We start from the raw sequence: 25829 nt of genomic DNA, 5'->3' as shown, positions 1-25829 counted from the left end.
GTTGAGAACTTTGGTGTTACTGAAATAAAATGATCCTTGCAGGAATGAAAGAGAAAGGAATAAAAGGAACCTTTAAAAAGGAGGGAGACTATGGGTACTGTTGAGACAGCTCCATGAGCAAAGGTGCCTGTGGCCAACCCTGATGACCTGAATTCAGTACCTGGGACCCACATGGTGGAAGGAGAGCATCAGCCCCCAAGCTGTCTTGCGCGCGCACACACACACGCATGCACACACACACTCTCACACACACACACTAAACAAATCATAATTTTTGTTTTATTTCCTTTTTTGAAACAGGGTTTCTCTGTGTAGCCCTGCCTGTCCCAGAAGTCACTCTGTAGACCAAGCTGACCTCGAACCCAGAGATCTGTTTGCCTCTGCCTCCCAAGTGCTGGAACTAAGGGTGTAGGCCACCGTTGCCCGGCAACAAATTATAATTAAAAAGAAATGTAAAAGGTTATGGGAGAAGGACTCATGGAGCACCACTTCTTCCTAAAGAGTCAGATAGTTAATGGTTGCTAAGAGGAGAAAGAGTCATTTTCTTTAGTGGTGTAAAAATTGGGAGGTTACCAATGCTCCAATAAGAATCTCTCTGCCCATATCCATGCACGCACCCCCAATCAAACTTAGTGGAGCACAAAAAACAAGAACAAAACAGAGCAAAAAATAAATTAAAAAAAGAGTAACTTATCCAACTTATTTTCCAGTCCCCTCCCAGCTTCAGAGAGCTGTTTCTTTTGTCTTCAATAAACTTTGCTTCCTTGCTTGGCCATTCTCTGACCCCGGCTGAAAAAGATATGAAATTAACAAGAGGCCTTATTGGGAAGGTGCTCCCAGCAGAACTGGGAGGGGATAAGAGAAGGTAATGGGAGGGGGCGAATGGCAAATAAACAAAATATATACATGTATGACATAGTCAAGGGATTTTTAAATTTTTAATTTGCTTTCTTTAAAAGGGAGAGTTCTGATGAACAGGGCATAGTGGTGCACGCCTGGAATTCCAGTACTTGGTAGCAGGAAGATCAGGAGTCCGAGGTCATCCTCAACTACATAAAAGTAGGATACAGAAGACCCTGCCTCAAAAACAAAGACAAACAGAAATATGGGGTAGGGCCTTGCAGTGCCAACTGTGAATTGCTAGTGAGCATATAAATGATTTGGGCTCTTTGGAACACAGTTTCGGAGTTCCATAAAATCTTAGACATAGGTGTGGTGGGTATGGTGTCATGTGTACAGCATATCCGTAACGGGCAAATCCACAGAGAGAGCAGATCGGTAGTTAGCGGGGCTGGAGGAAAGGACTGTAGTGACTGACAACTAAGATATGGGTCTTATCTGGGGAGAACCAACTGGCACTGGACATTTGTGACAGCCTCAGAGCCTGTTGCAAATACTAAAGCCACCGAGCTGTACATACTAAAGGTGAGTTTCCTGATATATGAATGATTTCTTAATTTAAACGGTTTAAACATTAAATGAAAGAAAAAACACAGGATTGTGTGGGGTGGCCCTCAAAGTTGGAGTCTATCAACACAGACAAGTTTTGACTTTAAGGTGAAATACATTCACCTATAACAAAAAATAAATAAATAAAAATGAAATGTCCTTTTTGGTATTTTGTTTTGTTGATTGATCTGGGTTTCTATTTCATTCTGTTTTGTTTTTTTGTTTTGAGATAGGGTCTCACATTATAGCCCAGTTCAGCCTGGAACTCATGATGTAGTCCAAACTTGCCTCAGAAGCACAGCAATCTTCCAAGTACCCAATCCTCCAAGTGCTGGGATCACAGGCGTGCATCACTATGCCTGTTTTGGATTTTGGAAACAGGGTATCACAATGAACCTTAGGCTGTTCTTGAACTCACAGTCTTCTGCCTCTGCCTCCTTAGTGCTGAGATTGCAGGCATACTCCACACCCAGTCCTAAATGATTTCTCCCCAACAAAGCATTTGCTGAGCCTTCTATACCACAATCTTCACCAATCTCCCCGACAATTTCTCCAAGGAGTCTATCACTTTAGCGGTTTTACAGAGGTAAAATCAAGGACTCACAGATACTGACTGAGTCTGTCCCATTATCACAGAGTAAGCAAGCATTTTATGACACAGCACGGGCCATGAGAGGAGTGAGTGCACAGACTTGAAAGGCAGGAGGACAGGCCAGGCTGTTAGCACTGATAGCAGAACCCCAGGGAGCTGGATTGTGGAACATTACCCCCATCTTTGCTCTGACAGGTTCTAGAACACTGGCTGAATGTAGGGGAATGACAGAGTGACTTTGGGAAGACACTTCCAACATCTCTCTGAACCTGTGAAGGGAGAGAACCCCAACTAGAACACACGTGAAAGAAACAGAATTCAAGGGGCTGGAGAGATGGCTCAGAGGCTAAGAGCATTGGCTGCACTTCCAAAGGTCCTGAGTTCAATTCCCAGCAACCACATGGCGGCTCACAACCATCTGTAATGCGATATGGTGCCCTTTTCTGGCCTGCAGTGACATATGCAGGCAGACCACTTTATACTTAATAAATAAATAAATCTTAAAAAAAAGAAAGAAACAGAATTCAAGCCCATCCCCCAATCTTCTCCCCTTGGGGTAAAACAGGGCTTTCCACGTCTTCAGCAATTCTTTCAGGCCTCTCATTTCCAAGGATATCCAAAAGCTCCCCCACCCACCCCCACCTTTTCTCCCTTATTAGAAGTCTGTTCTTAAGCTGAAGGAGGAGTGTGAGGTGGAGCCATGTAGGTTGGGACACGGAGGCCGGATCGGCATCTGCCTTGGGAGTGAGGCTTACTCCGGACAAGTCAAGAACTGCTGGACCACCAGAGCCCAGTACAATGGAACATGCCGTGGAGACTATCATGCCATGGAGATACCCCTGTCCAAACTAGGAGGGGGGCGAAGGGCTTGGAAACTAGAAAATGCTAGATCTGAGCAAAGCGAGAGGAGAGAACAAGGCCAGCAACACACAGAGCTCTGTGTATTCAGAGGGAAGTTGGCAGGGTTGTGCCCGGGCAGAGAAACTCCGAGTGGTACAAAGGGACGTGCCCAGAGTGGAGAAATCATGCTAATTGTCTGCACCAGAGCTGGAGAACGCCACCCAAAATGAAGAGAGAAAGGGGAGCCCTGTCCAGAGCCTCCAGGGCCCTGCACCTCGCTCCTTTTGTCTACCTGCTTCTCATCCAGCCAGGTAGGAGACCAGAAAGGTCTGGAGAAAAGAAGTTGGGGCTTTTGACGGAGAGGGAGAGGGAGAACAGAGCATGAATACCTTCAGGGCTGGAGGAGGGGAGAGAGCGCTATGACCGTGGGAAGATCTCAGTGAGTTAAGGAATCAGTGTTGAATATATCTCTTCATTCCCTGTGCTTCCTGCCTGGGCCCTGGCCCCCTCCCCCAAGGCTGCATGACTTTGGAGCTCCCACGGCATTCAGTACATTAGGTGGAAGGCATTGTGCCACTTCTTATGGGATGACTTGTTGGCGTGGGCCTGTCCAAGCATTCTTTTCAGGGGATTATGTGAGCTCTTGGTGGGAGGAGGAGGGGAAATCTTGGTGGTGAGCCTCCCAAACCTTCACCCTGGCTTCTCTGGGTGTCAAACTGCTTGAAAGAGAAAAGACGTTTGTAGGTAATGAGCCTCCTGGTTTAGGATAATAATCCATCCTATTCATAATTCGCTCGAAGCCATAGACACCTACCTTTTGTAATGCCCCCTATCAATTCTATGGAGAACTGACCTTATTTTAAATACTGTCGATGTGTTTTTGTGTTCATACACACAATGACAGGGAGCCCAGAAATGCACATTTTCGTGTGGCAGAGACGTAGATTGTTTTAACAAAAAGCAAGGAATCAGAAAAAAAAAAGTCACCTGCCTCCCTCCAGGAAGCTGTTGCTGGTGGGGCAGGATACGGCTGGGCGAGAACCAGGGAATGTTTCCTCGTAGGAAGAATGTTTGCACTGAATCTCAGAGGATGGGAGAAATAGGTAGGAGCATGAGTGAGAGGATTGTTGGGAAATGGACAAAGGTCAAGAGCTTGAAATAGTCTCGTGTGTTTAGGCGGAGCCCAGAAGTTCAGCATTGCTGAGAGGAAAGCAGGAATTGAGGTCAGCAAAACCCTTGTAAAACTGTCTCCGAAGATGAGAGGTAGTCTATAAGCAGTGGGCAGGGAAATTGAGTGATCTTTAGTTTGAGAACTGGCAGGATCAATAGACGTTTGGATCCCTCGGTGTGCAATGAAGCATTGCTGGGACAATGAGGCAACAGAGAATAGAATGGAAGCCCGTTTAATTCTTCTGAGCTGATGAAACAAGCAGCACAAAGTAGGTGATTTAGGTAGCAGGACATCGTTGTCTTGCAGTTCTGAAAGGCAGACGCTAGAGATCAAGGTATTGATGGTGCCACGGTCCCTCTGCAAGCCTTAAGGACAGATCTGTCTCCGGTCTCTTTGGCTTGAGGCAGCAAAATTCCAGCCTTCAGGTGGCGTTTTCCTGTTTGCGTGTCTGTGTTCAAATGTCCCCATTTTACAAGGACTTGTGCGGAAGTGGATCCACCCTGCTCCAGAATGACCTCATTTTAACTCCTTGGCTCTGCCAAGACTCCATCGCCAAAAGAAGTGCGGCCGTGAGATGTGGGGCTTGGGGGTGAGGATTATGTGGACTTCAGCATGTGAGTTTGAGGATAGGTACTTCAGCCCACAGCAAAGCTATTTTTCTAATTATAAATCATGTTAATAAGATAGCAGTTATGAGCCAGGCATGGCGGTGCGTGCCTGTAATCTCAGCACCTTAGAGGTAGAAGAAGGAGGATCAGGAGTTGAGGGTTATCTTTGGCTACATAGTGAGTTTGAGTCCAACCTGGGCTCCATGAGATCCTGTCACAAACAAACAATATTAGGTATAACTTATGAAAGCTAATTGTTGGACCCTTGACTACTGTCCTGCTATTGTAACAAGCAATGAAAGTGCAGATTCTGTAATAAATCTCTGCCATCTTTACTGTATTATTTAGGAAAATGTCAGTTTCTGTAGTAGATAAATTTCAAAATTGAATTCCTTGGCATATATTATGTGCCAGTGTAATAAAGTGGTAGAGTAGGCCTGGGAAAGGAAGGACAATATTGTGTAGCGTTCTCAAGGAACACGCTAAGCTGATGGGACTCTGTCTGTTTCAGTGTGTAGAGCTCTCAAGGAACACGCTAAGTTGATGGAAGTCTGTCTGTTTCAGTGTGTAGAGTTCTCAAGGAACACGCTAAGCTGATGGGACTCCATCTGCTTCAATGTGTGGAGTTCTCAAGGAACATGCTAAGCTGATGGAAGTCTGTCTGTTTCAGTGTGTAGAGTTCTCAAGGAACACGCTAAGCTGGTGGAACTCTGTCTGCTTCAGTGTGTGGATCACTGAAGGGTTTGTCTCTACTTAGTCCAGGTAGAGAATTTGAGGCAGGGTTTTCTTACTTTTTAGCCCTGACTGGCCTGGTACTTGCTATGTAAACCAGACTGGCTTCAGACTCACGGAGGTCTATGTGTCAGTCCCTCTGTCCTGAGAGCTAGAACTAAAGGTGTTGGTCATCATGCCTGGCCAAAGAGAAAATTAAAAACCAAACAAACAAACAAATAAACAAAAAACCTTAACAGATACAAGGAAGAGGGTTTCCAAAATAAGTCTCTGAGTGCTACATATCCCTTTCACTGGTTCTATTGGCTAGAACTAGCTACATGGCCGTGCTAACTGTAATGGAAGATGGGAATTATTATGGAAGTATTAAGATTGGCAAGGAGAGGGCTGGAGAGAAGGTTCCATGAAGAGGGCCCACTGCTCTTGTAGAGAACGTAGGTCTGATTCCCAGCACCCACATGGTAGCTCACAACCATCCACAATTCCAGTTTCAGGGGCTACAATGGCTTCTTCCGACCCCCGCAGACACTGCACACGTGTTATACATATATGTACATGCAGGCAAAACACTCATACACATAAAAGAAAATTCAGGCACTGATGTTGACAAATTGGGCTTTCTTTGACGCAGCCTTCCCCTTCTTTGTCTTCACATTTATTTGCTTATTTTGTGGGAGTCCCAGCACATAACTGCAGAGGTCAGGAGACAAGGCAGTTCTCTCTGTCCATTTTGTGGGTCCTATGTATCAGCTTTGGTGACAAGTACCCTTACCCATTAAAACATCTGGCTGGCCCCAAATCAGACCAAATTCAGCCTTCTTAAACTCACCATAGCACAATTCACAAGATATTCAAATAAGACTTACGCAGAGGCTAAGGTGTATATAATGATATAAATCCAAACTTTGGAGGTTTTTATTCTCTGGACTTTTCTACTCCTCTGCCTGGTTTCTGTGCTGAATTTGAAGAAGTGGGTGGGTATTAGAACTGTTTGACATTGTAATCCATGGCAACCTTGAATTTAAGGCAATCGTCATGCCTCAGCCTCCTGGATTCTGGTATTAGAGATACGAGCCATCACACCCACTGTCTTTTTTAGCCTACCATGTTGCAATGGAGATCCTTTTTAGTTTAAAAAATAGTGTAATTAAAAAACTCATAGAAGAAGATGCAGTTAACATAAGGATATAGTCCTATAGACCCTTAGCAAGTGAACAAGCCCATGTAATCATCCCTTAGACAAAGAAACACTTATGGCTGGGTTGATGGCATAACCTTTAATCTCAGCACTTGGGAGACAGAGGCAGGAGGATTTTTGTGAGTTCAAAGCCAGGCTAGTTTACATAGAAAATTCCAGGCCAGCCAGGACCACATAGTGAGACCTTGTCTCAAGAAAAGAAAGAAATCTTGCTATTTCCTCTGAATCACCTGGTATTTCAGTTGCTATGTTAGCCACTGAGGCAGATACCTTCAGAGCAGATTCCTGTGTCAATGTCCCTTCAAAGAACCTTCATTTTCAACATAAAGTTTATGACACAAGCTGAGCATGCCCAGAGGTATCCTGTCACTTTAATCTTCTAACCATACACTCCATATCGTATTGAGCATGTCCAGGGGTATACTCCCAAAGTGATAAAACTGGGCGTTGGACCAACCTCTGAATGAGTATGTATAGACTCCCCAGATAAAATCTCTTCTCTGTCTGTGTTAAGGAGGGCAGTGCTTTGGAAATAAATCCTATGTTTTTCTTCCCTGCTTCAGATAATAAATCGTTCTCCACTTTTATGTCTTGGCTATGTTTATTTTGGCTTTGCACTCACCAAGATATGAACCCAGGTAGTTTGTGTTGCTTGTTAACCACCAGAGGCCAATGAACAGAAGCAGGAAGTGAATTTTTAAACACTTTATTCAGAAAGCCAGCAATCTAGGAAGACAGAGTATTATCATTCCCAAATCTGCTTTACGCAGACCATTGCCAACCGGTCCATTTTATAGGGAACAAGAACAAAGACAATTAATCATTCCAAACTTTAGTCTGGTCCCTCCGGTCAGGTGACCAAGCCTTATTTTTATAATTCATGGTGTTGGTACTTTTTTTCTTATTTCTTCCTGTACTTTCCCCTCCCTTCCCCCCAGCCCCATAGCGGGAGATTCACATAGGCCTAAGTGTGTCCTTGTAATGTGGAATATAAAGCACCCTTACCTGTCTCTTATCACGCGGTCAGTTGGTTCCACTGCTGTTGGGTCTGTGCTTGATGAGAGACCATCACATCCCTAGGGAACATGCGTGCGAGAGAGCAGATCAACTCGTGGCAGACAGAAGGTAAAGACAGACAGGAAGGGGTCTGGCAAGACATGCGCCCATGGACTTACTCCTCCAAGCAGGCCCTACCTTTCAATAGCCCTCTTAGAACAAACCATTGACGAATTAATCCATTGAAGTTAATGCCTTCATGAACCAATCATCCCAATCTTCTTAATTACTAGAAAATGGAATCAAGTTATAGTTTAAATTTATATTTACATGATAATCAAGTTGAGCTTTTCACATATTTTTATCAGTTAATTGAATTGCTTTTCCTGAAGTACCAAATCTTTTTAAATGTAAATATATATATATATATTAATTATTTCAAGTGTGTGTGTGTGTGTGTGTGTGCTTTGAGTATGTACATGATGGAGTTACAGGTGGCTGTGTGTCACCCAATGCAGGTGCCAGGAATCAAACTCTGGCCCTCTGGAAGAACAGTCTGTTCTCTAAACTGCTGAGCCATCTCTCCAGCCCTTGTACCAAATCATTTGAACAGTTTTCCATTGAGTTGCCTGGATGTTTTCTCCTGTTGCTTTCTTTTTTTCCTTCTGTCTTTGTTTTTGTTTTTGAAGCAGACTCTCAATTTGCAGCCCACGCTAGCCTGGAAATCACTATGGTAGCCCAGGCTGGCCACAACACCCAGCTGGTTACCAGGTTTTTTGTTGTTGTTGCTGCTGGTGCTGCTGCTATTTTGTTCTTTAGGAATTCTGTATCTATTCTCAAGTCACTAAGACACTGTCCTTTTCTGTTTAAAATGGTATTTCCCCTTTCGTACTTAGATCTGCAGTCTACCTAAACTGATATTTGTCCAACATGTTCTATAGGGGAAAATTTATTTTTACTTCTACATATCCAAGGACTATTTATTATAACTATTGTTACTAGAAGAGGTTCAAGAAACCTGGCACTCTGTGGTCAGTACTTGGGAACCCAGAGTTGGTGGGAAGGACCCTGTTTACTCAAGAATTGGCTCTAAGGGACTTATCATCCTTAAAGCTCCACGTTGGAGCCTGAGGAGATGGCTCAGTAGATAAGAATACTTGTTGTGTAAGCATGAAGACTGAGTTCAAGTGCTCAGGGCCCATATAAAAAGACTGGTGTGGTCAACTTCATGCCTGTTAAACCCAGTACAGGGAGTCATGGAGGAAACAGGAAGGTTGTTGAAGCCTGCCAGCCTAGCTCCAAGTTCAGTGAGTGTCTCTGTGTGAGGGAATAGGGCAGAGAGTGGAAGAGCAGGACACCCAGGGTTCCCTTCTGGTCTCTGCATAAGTGGACACACTAGCAAGTACATGCTCACACACAGCCTAGTGGGGAGTGCATGCTCACACACAGCCTAGTGGGGAAGAACATGCTCACACACAGCCTAGTGGGGAAGAGCATGCTCACACACAGCCTAGTGGGGAAGAACATGCTCACACACAGCCTATTGGGGAAGTACATACTCTCACACACAGCGTAATGGGGAAGAGCATGCTTATACCCAGCTTACTGGGAAAGTGCATGCTCACACACAGCCTAGTGGGGAAGTACATGCTCACACACAGCTTACTGGGGGAGTGCATGCTCACACACATCTTAGTGGGGAAGTGCATGCTCACACACACAGTTTACAGGAGAGTGCATGCTCACACACAGCTTACTGGGGAAGAGTATAAACATTTTGTGGGAGTAGAGTATAAGCCAGGAAGGCCAAATGTTGAGTAAGGGGTCTTTCTCATCTGAGCCATCTCCTTCTTTCTTCTCTGGAACATTGCCATGAACCTCCCCCTTCCGGGATTGACTAGCTCCTGCAGTTCTTTTTAAACATGTTACTTTTCTTCGAGTTACCCTTCACATCAATGGATGTGTTTTATGTTGGACAAGCTACGTAACCGTTTGAGTCAGAGCCTTGGCCCTGACAACCCTAACACACTAGGCTCAGATACTGATCCTCAACGGCTAATTAAAAAGACAAATAAGGAAGAGGCTGGTGCGATGACTCAGTGGGTAAAGATAATTGTTGCCAAGCTTCACAATCTGCAGGAACACACAGTTGACAGGGGAACTGAAGTGCCCCGTGCCATCGCACATACCATGCCACCACCAAACAAACAACAAATAAATGTTTTTAAAACCACAAAGCCAGGTGGTGGTGGTGCACGCCTTTAATCCCAGCACTCAGGAGGCAGAGACAGGCAGATCTCTGTGAGTTCAAGGCCAGTCTGGTCTGCAGAGTGAGTTCCAAAACAGAGTTGTTACACATAGAAACCCTGCCTAGAAAAAACAAAAACAAACCAAAAAAAGGACAAATAATAAAACAGAGGAAGGATATTTAGTGTAGTCACATTGGGAAGAAGAATCAAAAAGGTCCAGTGACCCAACTCCTACAAGTCCACCTTTGGGGTACAGACCTGAAGTTTAGGTTTATATGAAGAGCTAGAATTATATGTAACTAAACAGTCCTGGTCAGGATGTGATCCTGCCTATTATTGACCCATCATTGTTTAAGCAAGGTGGTCTGACAAGTCAGACTACACACATTATTATTATTGCTATTATTGTTATTTGCTAGAAGATGAGTTCTTTCTTTGGTTGACATCAGGCTTTTTTCTTCTCCTTTCATAAGATTCTGGGGAATTCCAGTTCCTGGAGACCATTGTTTCAGCAGTATTGACAGCCAAAGAGAGAGTACACATGTCTCCTTAGAATATCTTCATTCCTAGCAGGACAGTTGCACCAGGGCTTCTCTTTCAGAACTTGAAGTGCCAGACAAAAAAGAACATAATAGTTGAAAAAGTAATGGAAAAAGAAACCTTGGGTAGGACAAAGGGGAGGGTGTAATAAAGCAGTTTTGCCAAGGGCAACTCCAAAGCACTGGCCCTGTCATAGAAGGACAAAACACCCTGTCCTTGCTCTGTGATGGTCAGTTTGGTCATAAACTGACACATCATATCAAGTCTGCTCTAGTGCAGTAAGTAAGGAAGCCTCCTGAGATCTAAATAGTAGAGTATTAAATTATAGGTCAACTTGTAGGTATTTTTTTTTATTTGCCAGAATGGACAGATTAACAATATTGACAGTTTCAATTCACAAACATGATAATTCTTATGTTGTCTTAATAGAGGCTTAAATTATTCCTGAACATCTATGTTTCTTAAGGAGTAGATTAAAATCCCCTGACTCCCCTTTGCCTGAATCTCAAGGGACTTCTTCACAGTTCCTAATATGTCCCTGAATGATTTTGAAACATTTCCAATGATTTCACAGTCACAGTCCAGGCCTCAACAGGAGAACAGCATACAATGCAGTAATCCCAACCATTACACAACAAATGATGCTCTTGTATAGTAAAAATGACGAGGAGGGGTCGTTTTCTCAGACTGCTGCCAGGGATGAGTTCGACAGAGGTCTCAGGGATAATGATAACGGATTGTAGAGACTGCCAATCCTGTGTTTACAGATTTTGCTAGCCATCAAAGAAAGAATTCAGAGATGAGACAAAGAAAAGAACTGGGAGGAAGTTAATTTCAGAGTGAAGGTGCCCTTAGTGGGAACAGGCCTCTCCAATGCCACTCAGGAGCAAACCTTAGGTAACAGGCATGGTAGGGAACTTCAGGAATGGAGAGGGTTTCTAGAGCGGGGTTTGCTTCATGCTTTCGATCTTATATGTGGTCTTTGGATGTGTCAGGGCATCAGATACGTGATGGGAGCAGGGAATTCTGTAAGGCCAATGATCCAGACATATTGTGCTGAATTTTAGGACGGACGGTAGTTATTTCCATTGGTCTTGTTGCCCCAGACAATTTTAGATGGTCCTGGGTGAAGCTGACTTTTGCTAGCTGAGCAGTCTTGTGATGTTTTCTGTGATGTGGCTCTATGATGACGTCACCAACCCACCATGCAGTTTGCCTCTTTCCTCCCTTCTATGCTGCCTTCCTCAGGATCATCACTAAGTCGGAAGGATATTAAAAACCCAAAACAGAAAACAAAATGTTCCTTCTCTCAGAGAACAAAGTTCTTGCTGCCCTTGGATTATTGCATCTGGGTCTCGCTACCAGGCTTCAGAAAGGAAATCACACAGTTGGGGAAAGCCCAGGGCAGGGAACCTAGGATGCTCAAAGACCCTAGCAAACAAAGCCTGTTTCAGACAGAAAGGATTGCAAGTGTGGTTCCTGGTGCTAGAGAACGGGTAAGGTGCAGAGAGCCCTATAACATGCGTTCAGCATCACCCCTCTGATGGTTCTGAAAGATAAATTTAAGGCGTGGAGATTCCTTTAAGGGACGAAGAAAAGGATCACGGGACGAAGAAAAGGATCACGGCTCTGTGTAGATACATTCTTGAGGTTTGCCTTTCCTTGGTGTCACAGGGTGTCAAATCGTCCTTGAGTAGACACTTCTGACCTTTATAAACACTAGGGCATGGTTTAGTTAGGTAGATCTTGAGATTGTACCTTCTGTAGTGGAACAGAGACTTTCTACACAAAGAGGCCTGAGAGACAATGATTAAGCTAATTGCTCCTCTAGGTAAAATAATCCTCCTCCCTTTTATTGCCACCCTAGACCTGAGGTGTTAGCTGTTTCCTCATTTCTGCGTCCTGCTTTGGCTCCTGTCCCAGTTCTCTGTGTTGCCTGAAAGTTATGAAACCCAAACTTAGATTCTTTCCAGTTTCTAGGCAACTGTTCATGCTCAGCAAAAATGTTCTTGTCATCAGCATCCAAGAAAGATGGCGCCATCCTCTTACAATGAGGGTGCGTGTGTCCCTTCTCCTTGTGGGCATACCCATGGTCACAGGCATAAGGAAGGCCGGCACTTGGGCTAGTGTAAATTAGGAGGCAGTCAAAAGTTGTATTGTCTCCAGTGTTTTTATCCACAATATAATATAAATTGATTTTTTAAAAAAAGCAGAATTACAGGGGGAAACAAAATTTTTAAAAAGGCTACTGAAGGGCTGGAGAGATGACTCAGAGGTTAAGAGCACTAGCTAGTCTTCCAGGAGTCATGAGTTCAATTTCCAGCAACCACATGGTGCCCTCCCAGGTACCTATAATGAGATCTGGTGCCCTCTTCTGGCATACAGGCATGCAGAACGCTGTATACATAAGAAATAAATAAATCTTTAAAAAAAAGTGGGGGGACTAGTGAAACCTTGAAATGGGATGGAATATAATCCGCGGAGAGAGATAGAGAGAGCAGAGATTACATAAGAGAGAAGGATAATTGATAAATATAATGTCTTTCTTTCTGGGGTTATCGCTGGTAGAGGAAAATGAGAAGCATCGTTTGATGCTCAAGATCTGTGTTTGTCAGTTTTCCATTTCTATAATGAAATATCTGTGGCTGAACAGTTTATAAAGAAAGGAAGTTTACTTAGCTCGTAATTTTGGAGGAAGAAAGTCTAGCCATGTAACATCAGCTCTGGAGCAGACCTCACACATCCTATCATAGGACAGTAGATGGCATCACAGAACGTGGAGGAGAAGAGAGATCACACAGTAAAACAGGAAGCCGTGTGCGAGTGGTGCTTAGGATCATTCTTTTGTAACAATTTAATTTCTGAAAAGTTGGCACAATAACTATCTCAGTTCTTTCCAAGGACAGTATTCACAGTGAGCTAACCCACTGGGCTCGCTTTTTCTTTCTTTCTTTCCTTTCTTTCTTTCTTTCTTTCTTTCTTTCTTTCTTTCTTTCTTTCTTTCTTTCTTTCTTTCTTTGGTTTTGGTTTTGGTTTTTGAGACATGGTTTCTCTCTGTAGCTTTGTAACCTGTCCTGGAACTTGCTCTGAAGACCAGGCTCTGCCTACTTTTGGATTAAATGTGTAAGCCACCACTGCCCCACCCCACTGTACTCTTAAAGGTTTCAGTTTCTCCTAATACCATCACCTTGAGGGGAAGGCTGACAACACACAAACGGTAGAGGGACAAATCACAGCAGGGATGGTACCCGAAAGTTTAATTTTTTCTTTTTTAAATGATTTATTTATTTTATGTACATTGATTGATGTTTTGCCTGCATGTATATTTGTGTTAGAATGACAGATCTCCAGGAACTGGAGTTACAGAGAGTTGTAAGATGCCATGTGGGAATTGAACCCAGAGCCTCTGGAAGAGCATCCAATGCTCTTAACTGCTAATCCATCTCTCTAGTCCTTCAATTTTTTTAAAAAAAATATTTATTATTTATTTATTTATTTATTTATTTGTGTGTGTGTGTGTGTGTGTGTGTGTGTGTGCACATGTGTGTGTTAAGTGCCCACAGAGGCCAGAAGATTCCCTGGAATTGGAGTCCAGGTGGTTGGGAGCCACTTGGTATGGGTGCTGGGACCTAAACTTGGGTCTTCTGCAAGAGTAGTATGCGATTTTAACCAGTGCTCCCTCTCTCTGGTCCTTCCTTACTCAGCTTTGTGAACCTCCTGGGTGACCCCACACATGTCATTGGTATGTGCTAATCCTACAGTTTTAGACCAGGTCCTGAGACGTGACCTTGCTATTTGAGCATGGAGGTCTTTAAGTATACTCTGTGATTTTTCCCAGAACCACCTCAAGTCATACATACCAAAGCCCCTTTGTTCACTCAGAGAAATTTGAAAGCTTGCTTTTCTAAATCTAGCCAAGAACGGGACCTAGTAGTTGTTAGACAGGAAAACCTGTTTAAGCCATCACATAAACTGAAAGTTGAAAGAAACTTTGCAGGTTACGTGAACAGCTGGACTTCAGTCTGATACACAGGGCCATGGGAATGCCTAATAGCTCTTTGTGTTATTGGGGAGGACAACTCAGGCCCCATCATCTCGTCTGCCAAAACAAGTAATGTAGATGGGACCATATTTCATTTATTTCCATTTTCATGTAAAATTTTTAGGAAAATGAAAACCTTTTTTTTGTTTTAAAAAATGTTTGAGATTTGGTCAGGAATGATGACAAATGCATTAAGTCACTGTATTTGGGAGGCAGAAACAGGTGGGTCTCTGGGAATTCAAGGTCAGCCTGGTCTATGTAGCAAGTTTTAGGCCAGCCAGACTACACAGTGGGACCCTGTCTCAAAAAAAATGATGTAGAGGGGGAGAGCACTACAAAGATAGTTCAGAAGCTAAGAGCAGTTCTTGGTCTCCCCAAAGACCTGAGGTCAGATTCCAGGACTCAAGCCAAGAGGTTCGCAACAGCCTATAACTTCAACTTCAAGGAATCCATTGTCTTCTCGACGTGCACCCAGAGCTGTATAATATACACTCTCATGGACACATACATATATACAGATAAATAATCTTTAAGGCTGGAGAGATGGCTCAGTAGTTAAGAGCAGTTGTTCTTGCAGAGGACCCAGATTCGATCCCCAGCACATACATGGTAGGTCACGCTATCTGTAACTCTAGTTTCAAAGGACCTGGCACCTTCTTCTGGTCTCCCTAGGTACTAGACAGGCATGTGGTGCACATACATATATTCAGGCAAAACACTTATACATATAAAATACAAATAAATCTTTAAAAATCGCGTTTGAGGGGCCGCAGTGTAGCTCAACTGATGAAGTTCTTGTGTACTGTACACGAAGCCCTAGGATCATTATGAACATGGCATACAACTGGGGGTGGCAACACATGTCAGCAATCTCAGGACTCAGGAGGTGGAGGCAGGAAGAAGATCTGTTCAAGGTCATTCTTGCCTATAGATCAAGTCTGAGACCAGCCTTGGATACATGAGATGCCATCTCAAAAATTAATGTAAAAATACTTAGTTATGAGAGGGTGTTTTGGCATGCTTCTGTCACCTCAACACTCTGGAGGTCGAGGCAAGACAATTGTGAGGTAGAGGTAGCCCTGGACAACACAGGTAGACTCTCTCTCAAGACAAGATGAGAGAAAAGGTTCACAAATAGAGATCATTGTCTGTCCTAACTTCCTCAGCACACGGCTTCCCTCCAATTAGCGAATGATATTCAGACATTCATACCTACAGTGGCTTTTTCTGCAGGGTCATCTCCTGGGGTTTGAGTGACACCGGCTGATGAGGCATAGGAAGTGAGAGTTGGAAACTGCTTAGCGATCATGCTGGTCGCACTAACTACTTCACTGCACAAACGAAGAAGCTGAGGCCCAGAGAGGTGGCAAAGTGGTGAGCGGGCTTTGCCTTGACTTTTTACAGAAAGGAGGAGCCCATACTTAACATAGCACCTGCTCTTAAAACGAATGGAACCTGTTCAGCAAATAAAATTTGCTTTAATTACCATAACCAAGCTTTTTAGTTCACCTATCTCTTGATTTGGTCCAGACATCCCGTACATCCCCAACTCTCTCTCTCTCTCTCTCTCTCTCTCTCTCTCTCTCTCTCTCTCTCTCTCTTCCTCTCTCATATATGTTGAGATAGGATATCCTAGGCTGCCTCATACTTCAACTCACTGTGTAGTCAAGAATGATAACAATGATCTTGAACTTCTGATCCCCTGTCTCTACCTCCAAAGAGCTGGAATTACAGGCTACTGCCTGGTTTATAGTCACTATATTTTTCTTTTGTAAATGAGAAGAATGGGGCTTAGAAAGATTGTTTATCCAAACGCACACAGGCAGCAAGTGGTAGAGCCCCATCTTGCAAGGCCTTACGGTTCCAAACTCTCCATTCTACCCATTCAAGCTCTTCCTCTGTAGAAAATACAAACAGGGCTGGTGTATAGGTGAATTCCCTGAACTTCCTCCCCAGTTGCCAAACTGTTTTATAAACTGAACCATCCTGGTAAGATACAGTTATACTTGAGGTAAGGACTTGGGATTCTTTGTGTGACTGGGAAGTACCTGTTTTTAGGTCCTAAGCGTCTTCTTCCTGAGCATTGGCTCAGCATACGTGCCTCCTTCTCGGGGAATCTAAGTTCTGGTGCTTTCTCTATTTCCTGCCATCTTGATTCATTATTAGATTTGCCACATTAGATGTCAGTCAATATTTCTGTGAGAAGAACACATAGAATGTAAAATAGGTGTAATCTTCTGCAAGAGGTAGACAATGGGGAAAATGCCAGAGAGACTAAGCCATAGAAGACCTGGGATGGCTTTGAGGAAAGAAAGACACAGGAGAGATAGCAAAGGTCTGTTGGAAAGGCAATGGCGCTGGTGGAAGCCAGAACTGGTGGGAAGCTAAGGGTTTAAAGGTGTGAGGAAGGTCAGAGGGCTTGAAGGTGGATCGGGCTATGAAGCTAAGGGCCTGACACTGCCCTCTTCCCCAATGGGTCTCTGTTTGCAGTCCCCCTGGAGGGGGTGAACATCACCAGCCCAGTACGTCTGATCCACGGCACGGTGGGGAAGTCTGCCCTGCTTTCTGTGCAGTACAGCAGCACCAGCAGCGACAAGCCTGTGGTGAAGTGGCAGCTGAAGCGTGACAAGCCGGTGACTGTGGTGCAGTCTATAGGCACAGAGGTCATCGGCACTCTGCGGCCTGACTATCGAGACCGTATCCGGCTCTTTGAAAATGGCTCCTTGCTTCTCAGCGACCTGCAGCTGGCGGATGAGGGAACCTATGAAGTGGAGATCTCCATCACTGATGATACCTTCACAGGAGAGAAGACCATCAATCTCACAGTAGATGGTAAAGCACTCTGCACGGAAGGAGGCAGGATAAGATCGGGACTGAGGCTAGACCCCCCAAAACCACAAAAGGTTAAGGGGGCATTAGAAGGTGGTGCCTAGGCACAGCTAGCATAGAGTATTTGCACAGACCAGCCTGCTTAACATTTACAATAATCAAGGGCTAGATAACATTGCTCTCTCCATTTTGAAGACAAGGAAAATGAGTTAATAGAGTAACTTGCCCAAGCTCATATGACTGACAGAGCCTAGCGTTAAACTTAGAGAGCTAGAGCTAGATCTCCCCCAACTAAAGTGTCTTCTAGGCTCGATCCATTTAAGTAAAGCTCAGTGTTTTAGAATGGTGTTTAGGAAGAAGGGAAAGAGCACACTCATCATGGCTGTGTTGTTCAGTCTAGAAGCTACTTGATGAAGAATGAGTGGATGAAGAAGGGATAGATGGATGGATGGATGGATGGATGGGTAGGTGGATGGTTGGACAGATAAATTATGGGAAAGAACCTAAGCTAAGGATCTCAGCCCACAGTCTGAACTGTTGTATTTTGAAAGATGGGAAAATAAAGAAGGGGGGAATAGTGTTGTAGACCATGATTCACAGGCATTTCCATCCCCCATTTCTGGGGCTCAGTGCCCATTTCAAGACCACAGGTGTTAGTGGCTTCAACCACTGTGCTGGAGCTCAGCGAGGCCTTCACCCTCAACTGCTCCCATGAGAATGGCACCAAACCCAGCTACACCTGGCTAAAGGATGGCAAACCCCTCCTCAATGACTCCCGAATGCTCCTGTCCCCTGACCAAAAGGTGCTCACTATCACCCGAGTCCTCATGGAGGATGATGACCTATACAGCTGTGTGGTGGAGAACCCTATCAGCCAGGTCCGAAGCTTGCCTGTCAAGATCACCGTGTATAGTAAGTCTCCCTGCCTGCCCAAGATACGAGGGTTCGCCAGGACTAAAGGCATTCCAGAGAGTAACTATATAGAATAGTGGTTCTCAACCTTCTAATAATGCAACCTTTAATACTGTTCCTCATGTTGTAGTGACCCCAGCCATAAAATTATTTTTGTTGCTACTTCATAACAGTAATTTTGCTACCATTATGAATTGTCATATAGATTATCCATGCTTTCCGATGCTCTTAGGTGACCCCTGTGAAAGGGCCCTTTGCCCCCTAATAGATTGTGGCCCACAGGTTGAGAACCACTGGCTTAGAGGGCATAAGACCAATTAGAGATGGGCTGATTGTCTGTGGAAGACAGGCACAAACAAAAGGGTGGCTCCAGGGAAGCTCTGCCATTGCCTACCCACGCTACTGGGGCCCTTGTCTTTCCTTTCAGTTGCTAGTGTTCTACTCACCGCACCTGCTCCCCTTCTCAAATTGTCCCTTCCTCCCCGCCTCTCTTTGCTTAGGACGAAGCTCCCTCTATATCATCTTGTCTACAGGAGGCATCTTTCTCCTTGTGACCCTGGTGACAGTCTGTGCCTGCTGGAAACCCTCCAAAAAGTCTAGGTGACGTCAACTTTCACATCTTAGTTCTTCCTTCAGCCTATTTCAATCCCAGCTTTAATATTGAGGGATTGCAATATATTGAATCCGGGGCCATGTACATACTAGGCACACTCTACTACGGAGCTGCATCCCTATTTCCCAAACTCTATTCTGAGTTTTTGTGTGTGTGTTTGTGCTTATGCGCATGCTTGTACAGGTGTGAGTATGGGTACGTGTTGTTGGTGCTTGTGTGTGTAAATGCCCATGTATGTGGATGCTAGAGATAGACCTCCAGCGTATTCTTCACAAACCATCCATTTTGGGATTCTTGTTGTTGTCATTGTGAGGCAGGGTCTTCCCTCAGCCTGGATCATATGAATTAGATTAAGCTGGCTGGACACTGAGCCTCAGGGATCTGGGCTCTCTCCGCTTTACCCAGTGCTCTGGGACTACAATTGTGGGCTACAATCTTTTACAGCCATCTTTTTTATGTGGATTCTTGGAATTGAACTCAGGACCTCACACTTACGAGGCAATCACTGCCAACTGAGCTATCCCTCCACCCCAGCTCCCGAGTTCTAGTCTCATCTCTTTGATTTTTTTCTCCTCCTCTTTCCAGGTGTATTTTTCCTTTGTATATGGTACTGCATCTGTGTTCAGCTACCGCTGATCACCCTGGCACTGCTGATGGTGGCTTTTTCTTTGAGTTACACAGTCTAGCTGGGTTAATGTACCACCTTTTAAGTCATAGCACCCGCAGTTTACAGACAGAGATGTTGAAACCCACCCTGGATAAATGGCCTCCCCACAGTCACAATGCTAGCAACTATCTTAGCATGCAAACCCAGATGGGACTCTTTCCAAAGTTTCTGAACAACCACCATGCCCAGTCCATCTTCCCATCATAAGGCTTCTTCTGTGGTCATTAGAACCCTTCCTGGGTCTGTTCTTTAGCTTTTCTGTTCATGTCCAATAGCTCTGTTTTTGGTGGGGGTTGGTTGATTTGCAGGAAGAAGAGAAAGTTGGAAAAGCAAAACTCTTTGGAATACATGGATCAGAACGATGACCGCCTAAAATCAGAAGGTGAGCTCTCAGCCACCCACTGGCCCAGCCCATCAGCGCTCAGATCAGAGAGGCCTGCTGGGAAAAGGAAGAGTGGGTTATGAGGAAGTCTGAAGAGCAAAGCATACTGGAGCTGGGTGATATATAGGATTTGTCCCTGGACCAGACACTCTGTTCTTTTCTACGCAGCAGACACCCTGCCCCGAAGTGGAGAACAGGAGCGGAAGAACCCGATGGCACTCTATATCCTGAAAGACAAGGTAAGCTGCTCTGTCAAGGAATCTCCATGGACCGCTTGGGAGCCGGTGATGTGACCACCCCTTTGCAGTATTTGCAGAAGTCCTCTCCACTTTAGAGATTTTAAAAAAAAAGAGGCAAGGAGAGAGAAAACTTGTGAAGGGCTAAACAAGTAAATGAGTAGCAGACCCGGCTTTCGCGATATAGGCCATAGTCCGTATGCAAAGCTGACTGGATGCATTCCAAATATCATGATGTACCCCAGCTTCCCCTACATCCTGGCTACCGCCTGTCACAAGACCTGCTTGTGGGCTTCAGAGCCCTTCATCTGTTCTTTCTGCTCACATGCAATGCCCATTTTCCACTACCAGGTCTGAAAGAGGATAAAGAGACAAGGCTCTGATGCATGCCAACATTTACTGAGTACTTGACATGTGCCTGGGCCATACTAAATGTTGTGTATTCCTAGACTTGTGTCTGCCACCTAGTCGGACTTGGAGGTGTGGGTGAAAATTCTGAGGGAACCCCCTCCCGCCCCGCTTCTGTTGTCTCGGGACCGCTGACCCTTGTGGCGCTTGTGTTTGCAGGACTCTCCGGAGCAGGATGAGAACCCCGTTACAGAGCCTCGGAGCACCACAGAGCCTGGCCCGCCTGGCTACTCTGTGTCACCACCAGTGCCGGGCCGCAGTCCCGGGCTGCCCATCCGCTCAGCCCGTCGCTACCCGCGCTCCCCAGCGCGCTCCCCCGCCACCGGCCGGACGCACACGTCACCGCCACGGGCCCCAAGCTCGCCCAGCCGCTCGCGCAGTGCCTCGCATACACTCCGGACTGCGGGCGTGCACAGAATCCGCGAGCAGGACGAGTCTGGGCAGGTGGAGATCAGTGCCTGAGCTGCCTTGGGAGTCCATTCCGGTTGCCCACGGTCTGCTATCCGCAGCAGGGGGGGAGGCTGAGAAGTTCCGGGGCCGCTGGCCTGGTGCGATGGGAGAACGTGGCCAGATCCCCGTTTAGGGTGCACACGTGTGTGAGCTTGCACAAATGGGGTGGAGCGCTGATCTCGGTGTTAAACCCTGTTGCATGTGTGCTGGGTTTACTGGTTGTGTTCTCTGTGCTCTCAGTGGGTGTGAACTGTGCCCTTTTAGGACTACATAGATTATTAAATGTCCGGCCCAATCCCCGGAAGGGTTTTATGGTAACTAACATCTGTAATTTTACCCAGTGAGACATCCTACGCGCCTCCTAGGGAGCATTTATTTTTCCCACCCACCTCCCAACCCCCCACGCCTCCGATCCCTAACGTCTGTGGTACACCCCTCCCCCCACGCCGCCCCTCCAGTCCAAATTAGAGGTCACTTATCCACAAACGCAAACTGTCCTTAACTAAAGATGTCTGATGCTGGTTCCTGGGTGTACAGGGCCTGTTCTGACCACAAAGAAGTCATAATCTGAGAGGACCTTTCTGGTAACCTGGTTCCCCATCCCTCCCGATAGCAAGGGTGAACCCTATGGGCATTCTTCCTAGAACCCCAGGAACCTGGATTAGGCAGGGACAAAATATCAGGCTTTCAGTGCTTGGTGGCCTCCAATGGCTTCCTCAGAAGCATGCTATCCTGATTTTTCTTCCTATCTTTGCTCATGGGAATGTGGGTGGACTTGTACCTATAGAGCAGTAGTTCTCAACCTGAGGGTCACAACCCCGCCAGGGGTCACATATGAGATATTTATATTATGATTCCTAACAGTAGCAAATCACAGTTATGATGTAGCAATGAAATAATTGTTTAGTTGGGGGTCACCACAGCATGAGGAGCTGTATTATAGGGTCACAGCACTAGGAGAGTTGAGAACCATGGCTCTAGAGATTTGCATGGCCACACACCCCTGAGCCAGAAGCTGCATCTGGGAAGGACCTGATTTTGACCATTCACACTCTTCTTCCTTGCTTTCTTACAAAACAAGCATTTCAATCATCCGCAGAAAGGTTGAGGGGCTTCCTGGGGCTGTAAGGAAATAAGGTTCTGCTCGGCAGAGAAACCCAGAAAGAAGAAGCAGCTCCCCAGCCTGCCTATCAGGGCAGCCATAGCATACTCCCTAGCCTTCTGTTTTCCGCCTGCCTTACTCCTAGATACCCAGAACCCAGGACAGTGGACAGAGCCGGCTCCATAATCTGTACCATCAGAGAACTAAGGGGCTGGGCCACTCCCAGCCACCACCTCTTTGGGATTTTAGAAGAAAGGAAATAACCCACTGTGTGAAGACAGAAAGCACACAAATGGCTGAAAGACAAGAGGGTCCTGAATGTTCTGCCCTCTCTTAACTAATGCCCTCAGGGGCCTTGTGTCTCCTGTCCCTCCTCAACGTCTAAACTTCAGTTCTGTCTCTGCATCATCCCACAAGCAACTCCCAAGGCCCCATATCCATCACCTCCACACCAGAACACCAGCCCTGCAGGCACCAAGATTTCTAGCTTGCCTACATCCCCTCACCTCACCAGTGCGTCCCTCAGCTTTCCAGTCCGATGGCTTTCTCCCTGATCACGTGACTTGTCTGCAACTCTCCTTGCTTAGCCAGAAGCCACAATCCACTAACCTTCCCAGCTGCCCCATCTTCCATAAAATAGGTGATAGCACAGGCAGGTTAGGAGATGTAAGACTTGGAGAAGGATGACCTTGGTCGGCCTCGAGATACAGGGGTGAGGGATAGGGTGAGATGGGAGCATGCCACACCCTGGTGCTGTATTCCGGCAGGGCTGACTTCCCAGACTCAAGCCAAATTTGCCTTAAATCGGGGGTAAGTAAGGAAGTTATTTTTTGTTTGTTTGTTTTCATTTTTGTTTTGCTCTGTTTTGATCTTCCTCTTTGTATTACTAGCATCTGGCAGAGTGTGTACCACACCCTGGATGCTCAATAAACTTTTGATGAAATGAAAACGTTATCTCCACATATGCAAACTGAACAAATGAGGAACCTAAACGTACAAGCTATCTCCTTTTCTCTTACCTTCTTCCACTTTCTTTCCAAATTCCAAATCATCCATTCCAGAGCCATCACTCCATTCATTCATTCATTCATTCATTCATTCATTCATTTATTCATTCATACACTCAAGTATTCTCTTGGTTACTAAATAAATGGTCATCTCCCAGACACATGATAAAGGTATAATTATGCCATGACTTCTATCCACTAAAAAATCTCACAGAGGAAGACAGTAAGTGAACAGATTATTCTAATACAGTGTAAAAGAGAAATAACAGAGATAGATACAATATAAGGAACTCAGGGAACATACATCAGAGGTTACAAGAGACAGGAGGACACATTCCAAGTAGAAGGAGAAGCATGTACAAAAGTCTTAGAGGGCAAAACACATAAGGAATTCACAATACTGAGCCATTGAAGTGGATGTCATTATTTTAGGAGATTTTATGGAGGAGAAAGTAAGAAAAGCTCAAGATAGGCCTCTGGGGCCTGAGAGATTGTATTTTGTGAAGTCAGGTTGAAAGGATCTCACAGAGAAGGCATATCAAAAAAGATAGAATGAAATATAAGCAAAGAGGCCATCACGCCGTCAAAGAAGAGGCTCTCAAGAATGATGGAACGGATATGCTGGTGCATGCCTAGAGCCCCACTGCGTGGAGAGCTGAAACAGGAGGTCAAGTCCAGCTGAGGCACATAGCGATATCCTGTCTCAGAGAAACCAAGAGGTGGGAGGCGGGGTGATAGAACAGCCAGGACTTCAGAGGGTTTCGGGTATGAAAAGGAATTCAAAATAAAGATTGGGGTTGACATGTAGCTCTGTGATAGGGTGCTTGCCTAGCATGTATGAGTCCCTAGGTCTGATCCCCAGGAAAGAAGAAGAAAAGAAAGAATCACAAAAGAAAAAACACACATTAAATTCGGCAGCAAGGGGACGACTGGTCAGCTTGGCACAGGGAGCGTCAGTCATGAGCAGGAGGTAAAGCAGGACGGCTATAGGTGAGTCATGATTGACATCATCCAGACTGGAGGCTTGAGTCTGGTATTTGGAAGGTCTTCCTGTTTCAGAAGAGCTTGCTCCTGCCTGCACACACTATATTTAGTCTCTATCACCAGGAGAAATTTCCAGGGAATCAGAAACAAAATAAAAGTTTAAAATATGACTAGTCCAGGGTGCTTTAGTACTAATAAAATATGAAAAGGAAATGCCATGCATATTTAGCATTAGAAATGTGTTGAAAAACTATGCTTGGACCATTGGTGAGGTAAGAAGAGTTAAACTTGAGACTCCTAGAATAAGTTGATGTCCTAAAGAAGGGCTCCCTGATGATAGCGCACAAGAGCCTGGCAGATGAAATGGCTAATCTTCTGAGGAGAAAAGCACTTTCAATTTTCTGGTATTAAAACCAATCAAGATGAATGAATAGGCGTCTTGATACATGCCTGTAACCTCAACATCTGGGATGTTGATGAAGATGGGTTACGAGTTTCAGATCAGTCTGAGCTACACAGTGAAGCGCTATCCCAGGCAGCAAGAAGAATTAACAAAAAGGGGGGGGGGGAGGGGGAAAAAAGGATCGATAAGTAGATATACAAGGACACAAATCACCATGAATGAGAGTCGGCCGGGCCGTGGTGGTGAACACGCCTTTAATCCCAGCACTCAGGAGGCAGAGGCAGGTGGATCTCTGTGAGTTTGAGGCCAGCCTGGTCTAAGTTCCAGGACAGCCTAATCCTCTCCAGTCTTAGATGTTTTCTAAAACTAATAAATACACAAAAGTATTAACAAACAAGAAACAGAAAAAGACGGTCTAATGTGCATAATTGGTAGTAAAAATAGAGTCCACCAAAGACAAAGTGAACCCTTAAAGGCAGAGAGACACGGACCTCCTACTGTTAGACGACAGTAATGGTAAGAACCATTAGGAAGCTGAGCAGGTCCTCTCAAGAGAGCAACAAAGATTACTCCCAACTAAGAACATTTTGCCTGGTAAAACAGACTTTCTTTTTTCTCTTTTTTGTTTCTTAAGACAGGGTTTCTCTGTGTAGTTTTGGCTGTCCTGAAATTCATTCTATAGACTAGGCTAGCCTTAAACTCACAGAGATCGGCCTGCCTCTGTCTCCTTAGTGTTGGAGTGCTGGGATTAAAGTCATGTGCCACCCTGAAGACTTTCATACTGAGAATGAAATAAAGATATCAAATGAAACAAGACCTGGGGTTTCCCACGAACAGTAAAGGAACATCTCACAGAAATACATAACAGAAACACAGAAAAATTATTCCAAAAGGAAGGTCTGAGAAACAAGGACAAGCAAATAAATGAGTAAGTAGACTCGAATAATGTCTTATAAAATGATAGTGGTTAGTCTGCAGGCCTCAAAACCTCAGAAGAAAAATTAGAGGGCTTAGGTTGGGAGGATTTATCAGAGTCAAACTATTTCAACGTACTTGAATACTTTAGGAATTCTTTGGCTAAAATAGTAACTTCACGTTTTAGTAAGCATTAAGGGAGAAGGTATGAATAACTACTAAAAGATCAGAAATGCAAGCTCAAACCTGGCTACATAAGAAATTACAGCTTGAACTGCATGAGAAACTATATCAAATTATACTTTTACCATGTGTGTATACATACACACACAGAGTATATCTACTAGTATTACACAATCCATGTGATGAAACTTTCATTATATATTTTATATGTTATATATATTTAATTCACCGATAAGGAAGGAAACATATTAAGGCTACAAATACAAATTCAAAGCGTTCTTAAACTTCCAAGAAAAGAGAAAAAGAGGGTAAATAAAATGT

At 44.8% G+C, this 25829-nt stretch overlaps 1 protein-coding gene across 1 annotated transcript; it reads left to right on the top strand.

The window, feature by feature from the left end:
* Nucleotides 1-2776: 2776 nt before the first annotated feature.
* Hepacam (hepatic and glial cell adhesion molecule) lies at nt 2777-22965 on the top strand. Its single transcript, XM_075966349.1, has 7 exons — nt 2777-3192; nt 16908-17249; nt 17877-18158; nt 18659-18758; nt 19747-19820; nt 19989-20059; nt 20624-22965. The coding sequence occupies exons 1-7, from the start codon at nt 3108-3110 to the stop codon at nt 20924-20926; spliced, it is 1257 nt and encodes a 418-aa protein (XP_075822464.1). The 5' UTR covers nt 2777-3107; the 3' UTR covers nt 20927-22965.
* The last annotated feature ends 2864 nt before the right edge of the window (nt 22966-25829 follow it).

Source organism: Microtus pennsylvanicus, chromosome 3 (assembly GCF_037038515.1).
Source record: "Microtus pennsylvanicus isolate mMicPen1 chromosome 3, mMicPen1.hap1, whole genome shotgun sequence".
In the NCBI taxonomy this organism is placed as follows: Eukaryota; Metazoa; Chordata; class Mammalia; order Rodentia; family Cricetidae; genus Microtus; species Microtus pennsylvanicus.
The sequence above is the reverse complement of the archived record's forward strand: the minus strand, read 5'-3'. Positions and strand labels throughout refer to the sequence as shown.